The sequence below is a fragment of the Pseudophryne corroboree genome, chromosome 9 (assembly GCF_028390025.1).
Source record: "Pseudophryne corroboree isolate aPseCor3 chromosome 9, aPseCor3.hap2, whole genome shotgun sequence".
NCBI lineage: Eukaryota > Metazoa > Chordata > Amphibia > Anura > Myobatrachidae > Pseudophryne > Pseudophryne corroboree.
The window spans coordinates 355,315,915-355,332,293 of NC_086452.1; the positions used below are offsets into that span (position 1 = coordinate 355,315,915).

A 16,379-nucleotide genomic window follows, 5' to 3' on the forward strand; every position below is an offset into this window, starting at 1 on the left:
GGGACTCCGAAAGGACCATGGGGAATAGCGGCTCCGCAGGAGACTGGGCACATCTAAAGAAAGCTTTAGGACTATCTGGTGTGCACTGGCTCCTCCCCCTATGACCCTCCTCCAAGCCTCAGTTAGGATACTGTGCCCGGACGAGCGTACACAATAAGGAAGGATCTTGAATCCCGGGTAAGACTCTTACCAGCCACACCAATCACACCGTACAACTTGTGATCTGAACCCAGTTAACAGCATGATAACAGAAGGAGCCTCTGAAAAGATGGCTCACAACAACAAAAAACCCGATTTTTGCAACAATAACTATGTACAAGTAATGCAGACAATCCGCACTTGGGATGGGCGCCCAGCATCCACTACGGACTATGAGAAATAGAATTATCGGTAAGTAAATTCTTTTCTCTAACGTCCTAGTGGATGCTGTGGACTCCGAAAGGACCATGGGGATTATACCAAAGCTCCCAAACGGGCGGGAGAGTGCGGATGACTCTGCAGCACCGAATGAGAGAACTCCAGGTCCTCCTCAGCCAGGGTATCAAATTTGTAGAATTTAGCAAACGTGTTTGCCCCTGACCAAGTAGCAGCTCGGCAAAGTTGTAAAGCCGAGACCCCTCGGGCAGCCGCCCAAGATGAGCCCACTTTCCGTGTGGAATGGGCTTTTACAGATTTTGGCTGTGGCAGGCCTGCCACAGAATGTGCAAGCTGAATTGTACTACAAATCCAACGAGCAATCGTCTGCTTAGAAGCAGGAGCACCCAGCTTGTTGGGTGCATACAGGATAAACAGCGAGTCAGATTTTCTGACTCCAGCCGTCCTGGAAACATATATTTTCAGGGCCCTGACTACGTCCAGCAACTTGGAATCCTCCAAGTCCCTAGTAGCCGCAGGCACCACAAATAGGTTGGTTCAGGTGAAACGCTGAAACCACCTTAGGGAGAAACTGAGGACGAGTCCTCAATTTCGCCCTGTCCGAATGGAACATCAGATAAGATCAGGATAAAGCCGCCAATTCTGACACGCGCCTGGCCCAGGCCAGGGCCAACAGCATGACCACTTTCCATGTGAGATATTGTAACTCCACAGATTCAAGTGGTTCAAACCAATGTGACTTTTGGAACCCAAAACTACATTGAGATCCCAAAGTGCCACTGGAGGCACAAAAGGAGGCTGTATATGCAGTACCCCTTTTACAAACGTCTGAACTTCAGGGACTGAAGCTAGTTCTTTTTGGAAGAAAATTGACAGGGCCGAAATTTGAACCTTAATGGACCCCAATTTCAGGCCCATAGACACTCCTGTTTGCAGGAAATGTAGGAATCGACCCAGTTGAATTTCCACCGTCGGGCCTTACTGGCCTCGCACCACGCAACATATTTTCGCCAATTGCGGTGATAATGTTTTTGCGGTTACATCCTTCCTGGCTTTGATCAGGATAGGGATGACTTCATCCGGAATGCCCTTTTTCCTTCAGGATCCGGCGTTCAACCGCCATGCCGTCAAACGCAGCCGCGGTAAGTCTTGGAACAGACAGGGTCCTTGCTGGAGCAGGTCCCTTCTTAGAGGTAGAGGCCACGGATCCTCCGTGAGCATCTCTTGAAGTTCCGGTTACCAAGTCCTTCTTGGCCAATCCGGAGCCACGAATATAGTGCTTACTCCTCACCATCTTATCAATCTCAGTACCTTGGGTATGAGAGGCAGAGGAGGGAACACATACCCTGACTGGTACACCCACGGTGTTACCAGAGCGTCTACAGCTATTGCCTGAGGGTCCCTGGACCTGGCGCAATACCTGTCGAGTTTTTCCCAACGGATTATAATCATGTGGAAGACTTCTGGGTGAAGTCCCCACTCTCCCGGGTGGAGGTCGTGCTGAGGAAGTCTGCTTCCCAGTTGTCCACTCCCGGAATGAATACTGCTGACAGTGCTATCCCATGATTTTCCGCCCAGCGAAGAATCCTTGCAGCTTCTGCCATTGCCCTCCTGCTTCTTGTGCCACCCTGTCTGTTTACGTGGGTGACTGCCGTGATGTTGTCCGACTGGATCAACACCGGCTGACCTTGAAGCAGAGGTCTTGCTAAGCTTAGAGCATTGTAAATGTCCCTTAGCTTCAGGATATTTATGTGAAGTGATGTCTCCAGGCTTGACCATAAGTCCTGGATATTCCTTCCCTGTGTGACTGCTCCCCAGCCTCGCAGGCTGGCATCCGTGGTTACCAGGACCCAGTCCTGAATGCCGAATCTGCGGCCCTCTAGAAGATGAGCACTCTGCAACTACCACAGGAGGGACACCCTTGTCCTTGGTGACAGGGTTATCTGCTGATGCATCTGAAGATGCGACCCGGACCATTTGTCCAGCAGGTCCCACTGGAAAGTTCTTGCGTGGAATCTGCCGAATCGGATTGCTTCGTAGGAAGCCACCATTTTACCCAGAACCCTTGTGCATTGATGCACTGAGACTTGGCTCGGTTTTAGGAGGTTCCTGACTAGCTCGGTTAACTCCCTGGCTTTCTCCTCCGGGAGAAACACCTTTTTCTGGACTGTGTCCAGGATCATCCCTAGGAACAGAAGACAAGTCGTCGGAACCAGCTGCGATTTTGGAATATTGAGAATCCAACCGTGCTGCAGCAACACTACCTGAGATAGTGCTACACCGACATCCAACTGTTCCCTGGATCTTACCCTTATCAGGGAATTGTCCAAGTAAGGGATAACTAAAATTCCCTTCCTTTGAAGGAATATCATCATTTCGGCCATTACCTTGGTAAAGACCCGGGGTGCCGTGGACCATTCATACGGCAGCGTCTGAACTGATAGTGACAGTTCTGTACCATAAACCTGAGGTACCCTTGGTGAGAAGGGTAAATTTTGACATGAAGGTAAGCATCCTTGATGTCCCGAGACATCATGTAGTCCCCTTCTTCCAGGTTCGCAATCACTGCTCTGAGTGACTCAATCTTGAATTTGAACCTCTGTATGTAAGTGTTCAAAGATTTTAGATTTAGAATCGGTCTCACCGAGCCGTCCGGCTTCGGTACCACAACAGTGTGGAATAATACCCCGTTCCCTGTTGCAGGAGGGGTATATTGATTATCACCTGCTGGGAATACAGCTTGTGAATGGCTTCCAAAACTGTCTCCCTGTCAGAAGGAGACACATCGGTAAAGCCGACTTTAGGAAACGGCTAGGGGGAGACGTCTCGAATTCTAATTTGTACCCCTGAGATATCACCTGAAGGATCCAGGGGTCTACTTGCGAGTGAGCCCACTGCGCGCTGAAATTAATTGAGACGGGCCCCCCCACCGTGCCTGATTCTGCTTGTAAAGCCCCAGCGTATACTGAGGGCTTGGCAGAGGCGGGAGAGGGTTTCTGTTCCTGGGAACTGGCTGATTTCTGCAGCCTTTTTCCTCTTCTGTCACGGGGCAGAAATGAGGAACCTTTTGCCCGCTTATCCACGAAAAGACTGCTCCTGATAATACGGCGTCTTCTCATGTTGAGAGGCGACCTGGGGTACAAACGTGGATTTCCCAGCTGTTGCCGTGGCCACCAGGTCTGAAAGACCGACCCCAAATAACTCCTCCCCTTAATAAGGCAATACTTCCAAATGCCGTTTGAAATACGCATCACCTGACCACTGACGTGTCCATAACCCTCTACTGGTAGAAATGGACAACGCACTTAGACTTGATGCCAGTCGGCAAATATTCCGCTGTGCATCACGCATATATAGAAATGCATCTTTCAAATGCTCTATAGCAAAAATATACTGTCCCTATCTAGGGTATCAATATTTTCAGTCAGGGAATCCGACCACGCCAACCCAGCACTGCACATCCAGGCTGAGGCGATTGCTGGTCGCAGTATAACACCAGTATGTGTGTAAATACATTTTAGGATACCCTCCTGCTTTCTATCAGCAGGATCCTTAAGGGCGGCCATCTCAGGAGAGGATAGAGCCCTTACAAGCGTGTGAGTGCTTTATCCACCCTAGGGGGTGTTTCCCAACGCACCCTAACCTCTGGCGGGAAAGGATATAATGCCAATAACATTTTAGAAATTGTTATCGGGGGAAACCCACGCATCATCACACACCTCATTTAATTTCTCAGATTTAGGAAAACTACAGGTAGTTTTTCCTCACCGAACATAATACCCCTTTTTTTGGTGGTACTCGTATTATCAGAAATGTGTAAAACATTTTTCATTGCCTCAATCATGTAATGTGTGGCCCTACTGGAAGTCACATTTGTCTCTTCACCGTCGACACTGGAGTCAGTATCCGTGTCGGCGTCTATATCTGCCATCTGAGGTAACGGGCGCTTTATAGCCCCTGACGGCCTATGAGACGTCTGGACAGGCACAAGCTGAGTAGCCGGCTGTCTCATGTCAACCACTGTCTTTTATACAGAGCTGACACTGTCACGTAATTTCTTCCAACAGTTCATCCACTCAGGTGTCGACCTCCTAGGGGGTGACATCACTATTACAGGCAATCTGCTCCGTCTCCACATCATTTTTCTCCTCATACATGTCGACACAAAAGTACCGACATACAGCACACACACAGGGAATGCTCTGATAGAGGACAGGACCCCACTAGCCCTTTGGGGAGACAGAGGGAGAGTTTGCCAGCACACACCAGAGCGCTATATATATATACAGGGATAACCTTATATAAGTGTTTTTCCCCTTATAGCTGCTGTATAGTTAATACTGCGCCTAATTTGTGCCCCCCTCTCTTTTTTAACCCTTTCTGTAGTGTAGTGACTGCAGGGGAGAGCCAGGGAGCTTCCCTCCAACGGAGCTGTGAGGGAAAATGGCGCCAGTGTGCTGAGGAGATAGGCTCCGCCCCCTTATCGGCGGCCTTATCTCCCGTTTTTTAAATGTATTTTGGCAGGGGTTAAATGCATCCATATAGCCCAGGAGCTATATGTGATGCATTTTTTGCCATCCAAGGTGTTTATTATTGCGTCTCAGGGCGCCCCCCCCAGCGCCCTGCACCCTCAGTGACCGGAGTGTGAAGTGTGCTGAGAGCAATGGCGCACAGCTGCAGTGCTGTGCGCTACCTTGTTTTTTTTGTTGAAGACAGGACGTCTTCTGCCGCCGATTTTCCGGACCTCTTCTGCCTTCTGGCTCTGTAAGGGGGCCGGCGGCGCGGCTCTGGGACCCATCCAAGCTGGGCCTGTGATCGTCCCTCTGGAGCTAATGTCCAGTAGCCTAAGAAGCCCAATCCACTCTGCACGCAGGTGAGTTCGCTTCTTCTCCCCTTAGTCCCTCGATGCAGTGAGCCTGTTGCCAGCAGGTCTCACTGAAAATAAAAAACCTAAACTAAAACTTTCACTAAGAAGCTCAGGAGAGCCCCTAGTGTGCACCCTTCTCGTTCGGGCACAGAGATCTAACTGAGGCTTGGAGGAGGGTCATAGGGGGAGGAGCCAGTGCACACCAGATAGTCCTAAAGCTTTCTTTAGATGTGCCCAGTCTCCTGCGGAGCCGCTATTCCCCATGGTCCTTTCGGAGTCCCCAGCATCCACTAGGACGTTAGAGAAATTAAACATAAGAAATCACATGTACATAAGTATTCACAGCCTTTGTCAGCAATTACAGCCTCAAGTCATTTTGAATATGATGACAAGCTTGGCACACCTATCTTTGGGCAGTTTCGCCCATTCCTCTTTGCAGCACCTCTCGAGCTCCATCAGGTTGGATGGGAAGAGTCGGTGTACAGCCATTTTCAGATCTCTCCAGAGATGTTCAATCGGATTCAAGTCTGGGCTCTGGCTGGGCCACTCAAGGACATTCACAGAGTTGTCCTGAAGCCACTCCTTTGATATCTTGGCTGTGTGCTTAGGGTCGTTGACCTGCTGAAAGATGAACCGTCGCCCCAGTCTGAGGTCAACAGCGCTCTGGAGCAAGTTTTAATCCAGCATGTGTCTGTACATTGTTGAATTCATCTTTCCCTCTATCCTGACTAGTCTCCCAGTTCCTGCCGCTGAAAAACATCCCCACAGCATGATGCTGCCTCCACCATGCTTCACTGTAGGGATGGTATTGGCCTGGTGATGAGCGCAGTGCCTTGTTTCCTCCAAACATGATGCCTGGCATACACGCCAAAGAGTTCAATCTTTGTCTCATCAGACCAGAGAATTTTGATTCTCATGGTCTGAGAGTCCTTCAGGTGCATTTTGGCTAACTCCAGGCGGACTGCCATGTGCTTTTTTCAAAGAAGTGGTTTCCGTCTGGCAACTCTACCATATAGGCCTGATTGGTGGATTGCTGCAGAGATGGTTGTCCTTCTGGAAGGTTCTCCTCTCTCCACAGAGGAATGCTGTAGCTCTGACAGAGGGACCATCAGGTTCTTGGTCACCTCCCTGACTAGGGCCCTTCTCCCCAGATCGCTCAGTTTAGACAGCCAGCCAGCTCTAGGAAGAGTCCAAGTGGTTCCAAACTTCTTCCATTTACGGACGATGGAGGCCACTGTGCTCATTGGGACCTTGAAAGCAGCAGATATTTTTCTGTACCCTTCCCCAGATTTGTGCCTTGAGACAATCCTGTCTCTGAAGTCTACAGACAATTCCTTTGGCATCATGCTTGGTTTGTGCTCAGAAATGCACTGTCAAGTGTGGGACCTTATATAGACAGGTGTGTGCCTTTCCAAATCATGTCCAATCAGCTGAATTTACCACAGGTGGACACCAACTAAGCTGTAGGAACATTTCAAGGATGATCAGTGGAAATGGGATGCACCTGAGCTCAATTTTGAGCTTCATGGCAAGAGCTGTGAATACTTATGTACATGTGACTTCTAAGATGTTTTTTTTTCATTTTTAATAAATTTGCAAACCTCTCAAAAAAAAAAAAAAATTTTCACGTTGTCATTATGGGGTACTGTGTGTAGAATTTATTCAATTTTGTAATAAGGCTGTAACATAACAAACTGTGGAAAAAGTGAAGCGCTGTGAATACTTTCCATATGCACTGTATATCAATGAATAGACTATCAACATGTAAAATAACAGTTACTATGACCACTCGGTCATAACACCTTTACCCATTAAAAAAATGACAATTTCAAAAAAATTGTCACATTTCACCTTCATCCGATCGCCTCATCAATTGTTTTGGGGTTTCAGTCATTCAGTTTGCAGATTTGTTGGTGCGCTTAATATCTTTGCAGTTTTTCTAACCACTTTCTTTCTGCTTCATCTCAAGGTATATCTATTTATTGCCTCTGTGAATTCCTGCAATCCAAGATCAACCCACTAGAACGTCTGTTACATTGCAGTGTATGTCTTGCTATTATTCCCTCCGATTACTTTTGATCAAAATATATTGTAGGACTGTAATCTTCCAGGTCATCATTGCATTTTTGTTTACTGCACTTGCGCTTTCCAATACAATTTTCTGTCGCAAGCCTGACTTGCAGCTCTTTGCGACTAGGAGGTTGAGACCAGGACTTCAATGGGAGTAAGACTGAAGGAAGACAATACTAACCTCCAAAAGGCTCAAACGCAGCCTCCTGAAGGGGTCTAACCCTATTGTAAGATAAAGTTGACAGTGATGACTGCGAAGCTGCTAACTCCATACAATTGGCCAAATGTGAAACACACACCCATTTATTAAAATACATGAGAACAGCAGAAACGGTGCTTAAAAAGACACTTTACACATCAAGGAACCAGAGTTTTCAAAAATAAAGAATCATTCCTACGCAATTGGGGATGGGAAGCCTATATATGTGTTGAAATTACAAAATAAAATATATTATAGTTGCGTCTGCTTTGCGGAGCAATTCAGATGTTCCAAGCCACCTGGGTACTTATTAGCTGCACGGTCAAGCCATTAACTTCAACATATTTACATTGTGTGCACTATAAATCACCCAAATTACTCCATATTCATAAAAATCTCAGTTTTCAACAATTTGACAACTTTCTGTAGAAACTGAGATTAGATGTAGCAATCCTCTGTCGTGGCAGTGCCACATCTTAATTACACCTTAGCCTACTGGCTCCCGCTACCACTGGAACCAGCAACTTTGACTCTCAGAGTAGCCTTCAACAGCAACAGAGCACACCCAAGGTGGCTGCCTCATCTTCTGCAAAATGTACAGTGCTTTGAGTCATGTTGGGAGACAGGAGGTAAATGAATAAAGAATGTATTATACATATCTATACATTTCTAATCCGTTAACTCGTGGCAACAGGTGATCATTACATTCCTGTGCTGTAAAAGGTGGTACTGTGAAATAACGCATCTTACCTGATTTAATAGCTGGAAGAAAGGAGGGCTGTGGAGACACAGGCACATGCGGTTTCAGACTGGTACTTGCCCTAAAAGACTCCTTCGTGGGAAAGCAGAATTTCCCTGGTTGTGGCGAAGAACACAGATCAAGCTTTACTGCCCCAGAAGGGCTTTTCTTGGGGCTGGATTGCAAAAAAGAAAAGACATAGGTTCTCTAAAGTCTCCAGATAGAATGAAAACACAAATAGGTACACCTACATGACTCACTAATTAGTTTATGAGCCCAGATTACATTCTGTTCGCTACAAAATTGGCAACTTTAGCAATAATGCATGAAATGTTTTTATACAACAAAAACAAGAAAATATGTACTTTATAAAAGTTATATTTGCCAGCTGGGTCCCACATGACAAAAAGCCAGTTTGTCACTGAGAACTAATTTTAACTTTACATTATTTATTAACCTGAAGATTGCTTATTAAAGAACAGAGCTACTGAGGGCAACATACATGAATTTTGTCCCAAATACACTAAATGAGAAATATGTGTTATGGTAAGAACTGACCATTGATAACGGTATTTCTCCTAAATCCACAGGATAACAATGGGATATGATGAAGCAACAGCGGATTTGCACCAATCGTCAAAGCTTTCTGGCCTCACAGCATGCAACAGGCCCGTCCACATATCCCCGCCTCCTGGCTCAGGCAAGTCAGTTGTATTCCAAAGCTCAAGGCAGGAGCATCATAGATAGCCCTAATCAGGCGAGAAGAACACACATGCACACCCTTCCGTACAAGAAGGAAGAGGTTAGTTAGTAAAAGGATCCTCAAATCAGGTGCGTCAGGGTGGGATCCCTGTGGATCCTGTGTACTTAGGAGAAATACCATTATCAACGGTAAGTTCTTACCATAACGTATATTTCTCCGGCAGAGTCCACAGGTTATCCACAGGATAACAATGGGATATACCAAAGCAAATTTAATGGTGGGGACCCTCCTGACTGGACAGGAGAATCCTTTGCCTGAATTCAGCATCATGAGAGGCAAAGGTATCCAAGGCATGGGGGTATATGCAATTGCGGTCGAATTCCGACTGGAATTCGACCGTTTTTAAATTCGACAATTCGACAGTCACTTACCCTCCTGCCCGGACCCGAATTCGACATATTCAATAAAAAACGGATTCGACAGTACCGCTGTCGAAAAACGAACCAATTGACGGATAGTGTGAGTCCTGGATTCTACTTTTTGGATGGCACAAAAATGGTTAAAAAACCCTGGAAAAATTTGCGTGGTGTCCCCCCTCCTAAGCATAACCAGCCTCGGGCTCTTTGAGCCGTCCTGGTTGTAAAAATACGGGGGGGAAATTGACAGGTGATCCCCCGTATTTTTAGAACCAGCACCGGGCTCTGCGTCCGGTCGCAAAAAATACGGGGGACAAAAGACGTAGGGGTCCCCCGTATTTTTCATACCAGCACCGGGCTCCACTAGCTAGAGAGATAATGCCACAGCCAGGGAACACTTTTATATCGGTCCCTGCGGCCGTGGCATTAAATCCCCAACTAGTCACCCCTGGCCGGGGTATCCTGGAGGAGTGGGTACCCCTTAAATCAAGGGGTCCCCCCCCCTCCAGCCACCCAAGGGCCAGGGGTGAAGCCTGAGGCTGCCCCCCCCCTCATCCAAGGGCTGCGGATGGGGGGCTGATAGCATTGTGTCAAATAAAAGAATATTGTTTTTTGCAGCAGAACTACAAGTCCCAGCAAGCCTCCCCCACAAGCTGGTACTTGGAGAACCACAAGTACCAGCATGCGGGGGGGGGGGGGGGAAACGGGCCCGCTGGTACCTGTAGTTCTACTGCAAAAAAAAATACCCAAATAAAAACAGTACACAGACACAGTGAAAGTAAAACTTTATTACATACATGCTGACACACATATACTTACCTATGTTCACACGCTGACTCTGTCCACATCTCCAAGATGAATCCATGGGGTACCTGAAAATAAAATTATACTCACCAAAATCCAGCATCTCTCGTCTTCTTTTTTGTAATCCACGTACTTGGCAAAAAACAAACCGCATTACCCGGACCACGCACTGAAAAGGGTCCCTTGTTTACACATGGGACCCCTTTCCCCGAATGCTGAGACCCCCCGTGACTCCTGTCACAGAGGGTCCCTTCAGCCAATCAGGGAGCGCCACGTCGTGGCACTCTCCTGATTGCCTGTGCGCGTCTGAGCTGTCAGACGGCACATCGCACAGCCGCTCCATTATCTTCAATGGTGGGAACTTTGTGGTCAGCGGTGAGGTCACTCGCGGTCAGCAAAGTGAGGCGGAATGAAATTGACGAAATTACTGTCGAAAAGCACTGTTGTCGAACCGACATTCTTCAATTGAATATACTTTTGTTGAAAAGCCGCATTTTGACCATTGCAGACATGTCGAATTTTGAAAATGTCGATTTGAAAAAAGTAGAATCTGAAATGGCAGGTATTTTGACGAAAAGTACTGTATTGCATTGTCGAATCCAATTCGACATGTTTTTTTTTGTCGAATATGCACCGTTTTTCGACTTTTGCGGCAATTCGACCGCAATTGCATATACCCCATAATGTCTAATGAATGTGTTAATGGAAGACCATGTGGCTGCCCTACATATCTGTTCTGCTGAAGCACCACGTTGTGCTGCACATGATGGACCTACCCTACGAGTAGAGTGAGCAGAGACATTAGCCGGAACAGGGAGATCAGTCTGAGAATATGCTTCTGAAATCGTCATCCGAAGCCATCTTGCCAATGTCTGCTTATCAGCAGGCCATCCTCTCTTGTGAAATCCGTAGCGAATGAAGAGAGAATCTGTCTTTCTGATGGCACTGGTGCAATCCACGTAGATCCTTAATGAACGGACCACATCCAGCGATGCATCTCCCACAGAAAGGCCTGGTAACTGGAAAACCAGGACTCCAATTTCTTCATTAAGGTGGAATTTTGACACCACCTTCGGAAGATACCCAGATCTAGTTCTGAGAACTGCTTTATCTGGATAAAAAAAATCAGAAATGGGGTACGACATGACAATGCCCCTAAATCTGATACTCTTCTAGCTGACGCCATAGCCAGTAGAAAGAGAACTTTAGCTGTGAACCATTTAAGATCCACTTTATTAAGTGGTTCAAATGGGGCAACTTGGAGGGCTTTCAAGACTAGACTAAAGTCCCAAGGCACTATAAGAGGAACAAAAGGACGTTGAATGCGCAGCATTCCCTGAAAAAAAATACGCACATCCTGTAAGTTGGCAATTTGCTTTTGGAACTATACAGTCAATGCCGACACTTGCACTCTCAAGGAAGCAACCTTCAAACCTTTATCCATTCCTGCCTGAAGGAATGCTAAGACACTGGAAACTCTGAAAGACTTAGGGTCCATTTTCCGTTCACTGCACCAGTGAATATAGGTTTGCCATATTCGGTGATAAATGTGAGCTGAGGAAGGTTTCCTTGCTCTAAGCATAGTTTGAATTACCTCTTGACTTCAGGATAGAGGATTCAAGAGCCACGACGTCAAAGACAGTCGATCCAGATGTCTGTGATAACAAGGACCCTGCATCAGTAGATCTGGACGTTGAGGGAGCAGAAGTGGAGCATCCATCGACATTCTCTGCAGATCTGTGTATCAATGCCTTCTGGGCCAGGCCGGAGCTATTAGTATCACGGCACCTTTCCCTTGCTTTATCTTTCTCACCACCCTTGGTAATAGGGTGATTGGAGGAAAACATAAGCCAGATGAAAGTCCCATCTCACCGACAGGGCATCCACAGAGATCGCTCTGGGATCCTTTGTTCTTGACCCATATGCGAGCACTTTGTTGTTCAGACGGGATGCCATGAGATCTATCACTGGCAACCCCCACTTGTCTACTAGAGTCTGGAAGACCTCTGGGTGTAGAGCCCATTCGCTTGCCCGAATGGCGTGTCGACAAAGAAAGTCCGCTTCCCAGTCCAGAAGGAATACTGCGGACAAGGCTGGAAGATAAAGTTCTGCCCACTTTAGTATGTGACTTACCTCCTTCATCACTTTTCGGCTGCGAGTTCCTTCCTGATTTTGAGGTAAGCTACAGCCGTCGCATTGTCCGAGCGGATCTTGAGGTAAGCTACAGCCGTCGCATTGTCCGAGCGGATCTGGACCGGTTTTACCCGAAGAATGTCCTTTGCCTGAATCAGTGCCATGTATATGGCCCGAAGTTCCAATATATTTATTGGCAGGCAACCTTCTTCCTTGGTCCACTGCCCTTGAAAACACAACCTTCCTGACACTGCTCCCCAGCCCTGGAGACTGGCATCTGTCTTCAGAATTTCCCAAACTGATATACACAAGGGTCTCCCCTTGTCCAGATGGGATGTATGTAGCCACCAGGCTAACGACCTTCCTACTTCTATCGTAAGAACCACAGTTTGTGTTTTTATCGTCTGATGCAGCCCATTCCATTTGGCAAGAATCAGACGCTGCAGAGGCCTCGAGTGGAATTGTGCATACTCCACCATGTCGAATGTCGACACCATCAAACTCATTGCACGCATTGCTGCGTGAATGGATACCTTTTGACTGTGCAGCAAGTCCTGAATCTTTGACTGAACCTTGGATATCTTGTTCAGAGGTAACATTACTCTATGTAGACTTGAATCCAGTACAGCCCCCAAGTGAGTCATCCGCTGTGATGGAACCAGAGACGATTTTGCCCAATTTATGAGCCACGCGTGCTTCTGCAGACATGTTATTGTCTGTTGCAGATGACATAGGAGTAATTCCTGCAACTGTGCCAGGATTAAAAGATCTTCGAGATATGGAAACATTCTTATCTCCTGCTGTCGGAGATAAGCTGCCATTACCACTATAATCTTGGTAAATACTCCGGGGGCTGTGGCTAACCCAAAGGGTAGGGCCTGGAACTGAAAATGCTGTTGGAGGATAGCGAACCTGAGATAGCACTGATGGGACAGTGCTATAGGAACATGTAGGTAAGCATCCTGTATATCCAGGGATACCATATAATCCCTGGAATGTAAGGTCTCCATGTGAAACCGAGGTGCCAAATGTATTTGTTCAGCAGTTTGAGATTGAGAATGGACCAAAATGACCCATTTGGCTTCTAAACTAAAAACAGGTCGGAGTAAAAACTCTGTACTCGTTGTACAGGAGGAACTGAAATGACTACTCCTGATTGAAGCAATTTCTGAACTGCCTCTTGCAAAGCCCTGGCCTTCGTCTCTACCCGAGATGGGCTGGTACAAAAAAACCTTCAAGGAGAGTACTTTTTGAAGGCAAATGCATAACCTAAAGATACCGCTTCCTGCACCCAGGCATCTGTTGTAGACTGGTGCCATATCTGTGTAAACTGAAGAAGTCGGCCCCCCACCCTGGGGTCCCCCAGGTGGAGCCCTGCACCATCAGGCTAATGGCTTATTATCAATGCTTTTTAGTCTTACTAGACTTGTTGTATTGGGAATGCCTGCTATCACTTTTGCCTTTAGATTTCCTTGAGAACGAAAGGGCAGAAAAGCCGGAACTTTAGGTTTGAAATTGTATGTGGAAGGAAACTTGACCTTCTTGGAGTCTGCTTGTGACTCCAAAATATCTGTCAATTCTTTACCAAAAAGAATATCTCCAGAAAAGGGCAAAGATTCCAAAACCTTCTTAGATTCTGAATCAGCTTTCCACGTACGTAGCCAAACTGCTCTGCAAGCAGCTATTGTTGAAGCTGATGCCCTGGAGGCAATAGTACCCATATCCAATGCTGCTCTTCCAAGAACATTGCAGCCTGTTATATATGTGCTATATGGGATTTTTGCTCTCTAGATGCTATTGAAAAAATAGGATTTTAATACCTACCGGTAAATCCTTTTCTCTTAGTCCATAGAGGATGCTGGGGACTCCAAAAGGACCACGGGGTATAGACGGTATAGACGGGATCCGCAGGAGACATGGGCACACTATAAGACTTTGAATGGGTGTGAACTGGCTCATTATTTATTTATTTACAGTAATAGAACAAAACTGGGTAAAAACAGACAGACAGAGGTAGGAAGGCCCTGCTCGCAAGCTTACAATCTACAGGGAAATAGGCATAGATACACAAGGATAGATGCTACCTATTGCATAATGGTCCACCAGATTTCTAGGTTCTTAATGGGTTGTATGATGATACCCCACAAAGTTATCCAAGTGTCAGGAGGGTGTGAGACTAAAGAAAGACAAGATATGTGATGTTATGAATACTCTACAGAGATGTAATTAGATAGGGAAGCACTGAAGGTTATGTGGGTGGGTCTGGAATTTGATAGGCTTGTCTGAAGAGGTGAGTTTTCAGGGAACATTTAAAGGTTTGGAGACTAGAGGCGAGTCTTACTGTGCGTGGGAGGGCATTCCACAGAGTGTGTGAAGCCCGGATAAAGTCCTGTAATTTTGAGTGTGAACAAGTAATGCGTGTGGATGAGAGATGTAGATCTTGTGCAGAGCGGAGAGGTCGGGTAGGGAGATATTTTGAGATGAGTGAAGAGATGTATGTTGGTGCAGTTTGGTTAATAGCCTTGTATGTGAGTAAAAGTATTTTATATTTAATACGGTAGAATACCGGTAACCAATGGAGGGACTGACAGAGCGGATCTGCAGACGATGAACGTCTGGCAAGGAAGATTAGCCTCGCAGCTGTATTCAAAATGGATTGTAGTGGTGAGAGCCTATGTTTGGGAAGACCGGTCAGGAGACTATTACAATAATCAATGCGGGAGATAATGAGAGCATGGATTCGAGGTTTTGCTGTGTCTTGTGTAAGATATGGTCGTATTTTGGATATGTTTCTTAGATGTATGTAACATGATCTTGAGACAGATTGAATGTGGGTAACAAAGGACAGTTCAGAGTCAAGAATGACACCTAGGCAGCGAGCTTGTGGGGTAGGGCTGATTGCAGAGTTCTCAACAGTGATAGAGATATCAGGTTGGAAACTACTATTGGCCGGTGGAAATATAATTAATTCTGTTTTGGAAATATTAAGTTTGAGGTGGCGAGATGTCATCCAAGATGAAATGGCAGAAAGGCATTCAGTGACACGGCCCAATACAGATGGTGACAAATCAGGGGAGGATAGGTAGATTTGAGTATCATCCGCATACAGATGGTACTGAAATCCGAAAGAGTTGATTAGTTTGCCAAGAGATGTGGTATAGATAGAGAAAAGCAGAGGACCTAGGACTGAGCCTTGCGGTACTCCAACTGAGAGAGGTAGCGAAGGAGAGGTGGAATCAGAGAAACGAACACTGAAGGAGCGATTAGATAGGTAGGATGAGAACCAAGAAAGGGCTGTGTCCTGAATACCTAGGGATTGTAGTGTTTGTATGAGAAGAGAGTGGTCAACAGTGTCAAAAGCAGCAGAGAGATCAAGGAGAATAAGTAGCGAGTAATGTCCTTTAGATTTAGCAGTGACCAAATCATTCACTACCTTAGTCAGTGCTGTCTCTGTGGAGTGTTGGGCACGAAATCCTGACTGAAGTGGGTCCAGTAGGCTGTGTGAGTTAAGAAAGTGTGTGAGGCGAGTGTAGGCAAGTCTCTCAAGTAGCTTGGAGGGGCATGGGAGCTGAGAGATGGGACGGTAATTAGAGAGAGTGTTCGGGTCAGAGTTTTGTTTTTTCAGAATGGGAGTAATCACTGCATGCTTGTATAGAGAAGGAAAGATACCAGTAGACAGGGAGAGATTACAGATTTTCGTTAAGGTTGGGATGAGGCACAGTAGACAGAGCTTTACTAATTTGTGAGGGTAAAGAGTCAAGGGGAGAGGTATTAGAGTAGGCAGATGAAAAGAGTGCAGATACTTAATCTTCATTTGTAGGATCAAAGGAAGAGAAAGTGTTAGAGGGTTCAGGCAGGGAATTGAGCAGGTCACTTGCTGTGGAAGAGCATACCATTTAATTTCGGATCTTGTCAATCTTGTCCTTGAAATAGGAAGCAAGATCTTGCGCACTGACAGTGGCTGGTGGGTTAGGTGAGGGAGGGACAAGAAGTCAAGAAGTGATTTAAATGTATTAAAAAGTCGCTTGGGGTTAGAGGCTTGAGCAGAGAGATGAGAGATTGAAAATATGTTT

At 46.4% G+C, this 16,379-nt stretch overlaps 1 protein-coding gene across 4 annotated transcripts in view; it reads right to left on the reverse strand.

Annotated features, from left to right (window-relative positions):
• ATRIP (ATR interacting protein) overlaps positions 1 to 16,379 on the reverse strand; it is a 234,081-nt gene that overhangs the window by 116,238 nt on the left and 101,464 nt on the right. For all 4 annotated transcript variants that reach the window (XM_063940701.1, XM_063940698.1, XM_063940699.1 and 1 more), the window contains exon 6: positions 8,262 to 8,425. In XM_063940701.1, the coding sequence (XP_063796771.1) occupies positions 8,262 to 8,425 (164 nt within the window). The remainder of the gene's footprint in view (positions 1 to 8,261; positions 8,426 to 16,379) is intronic.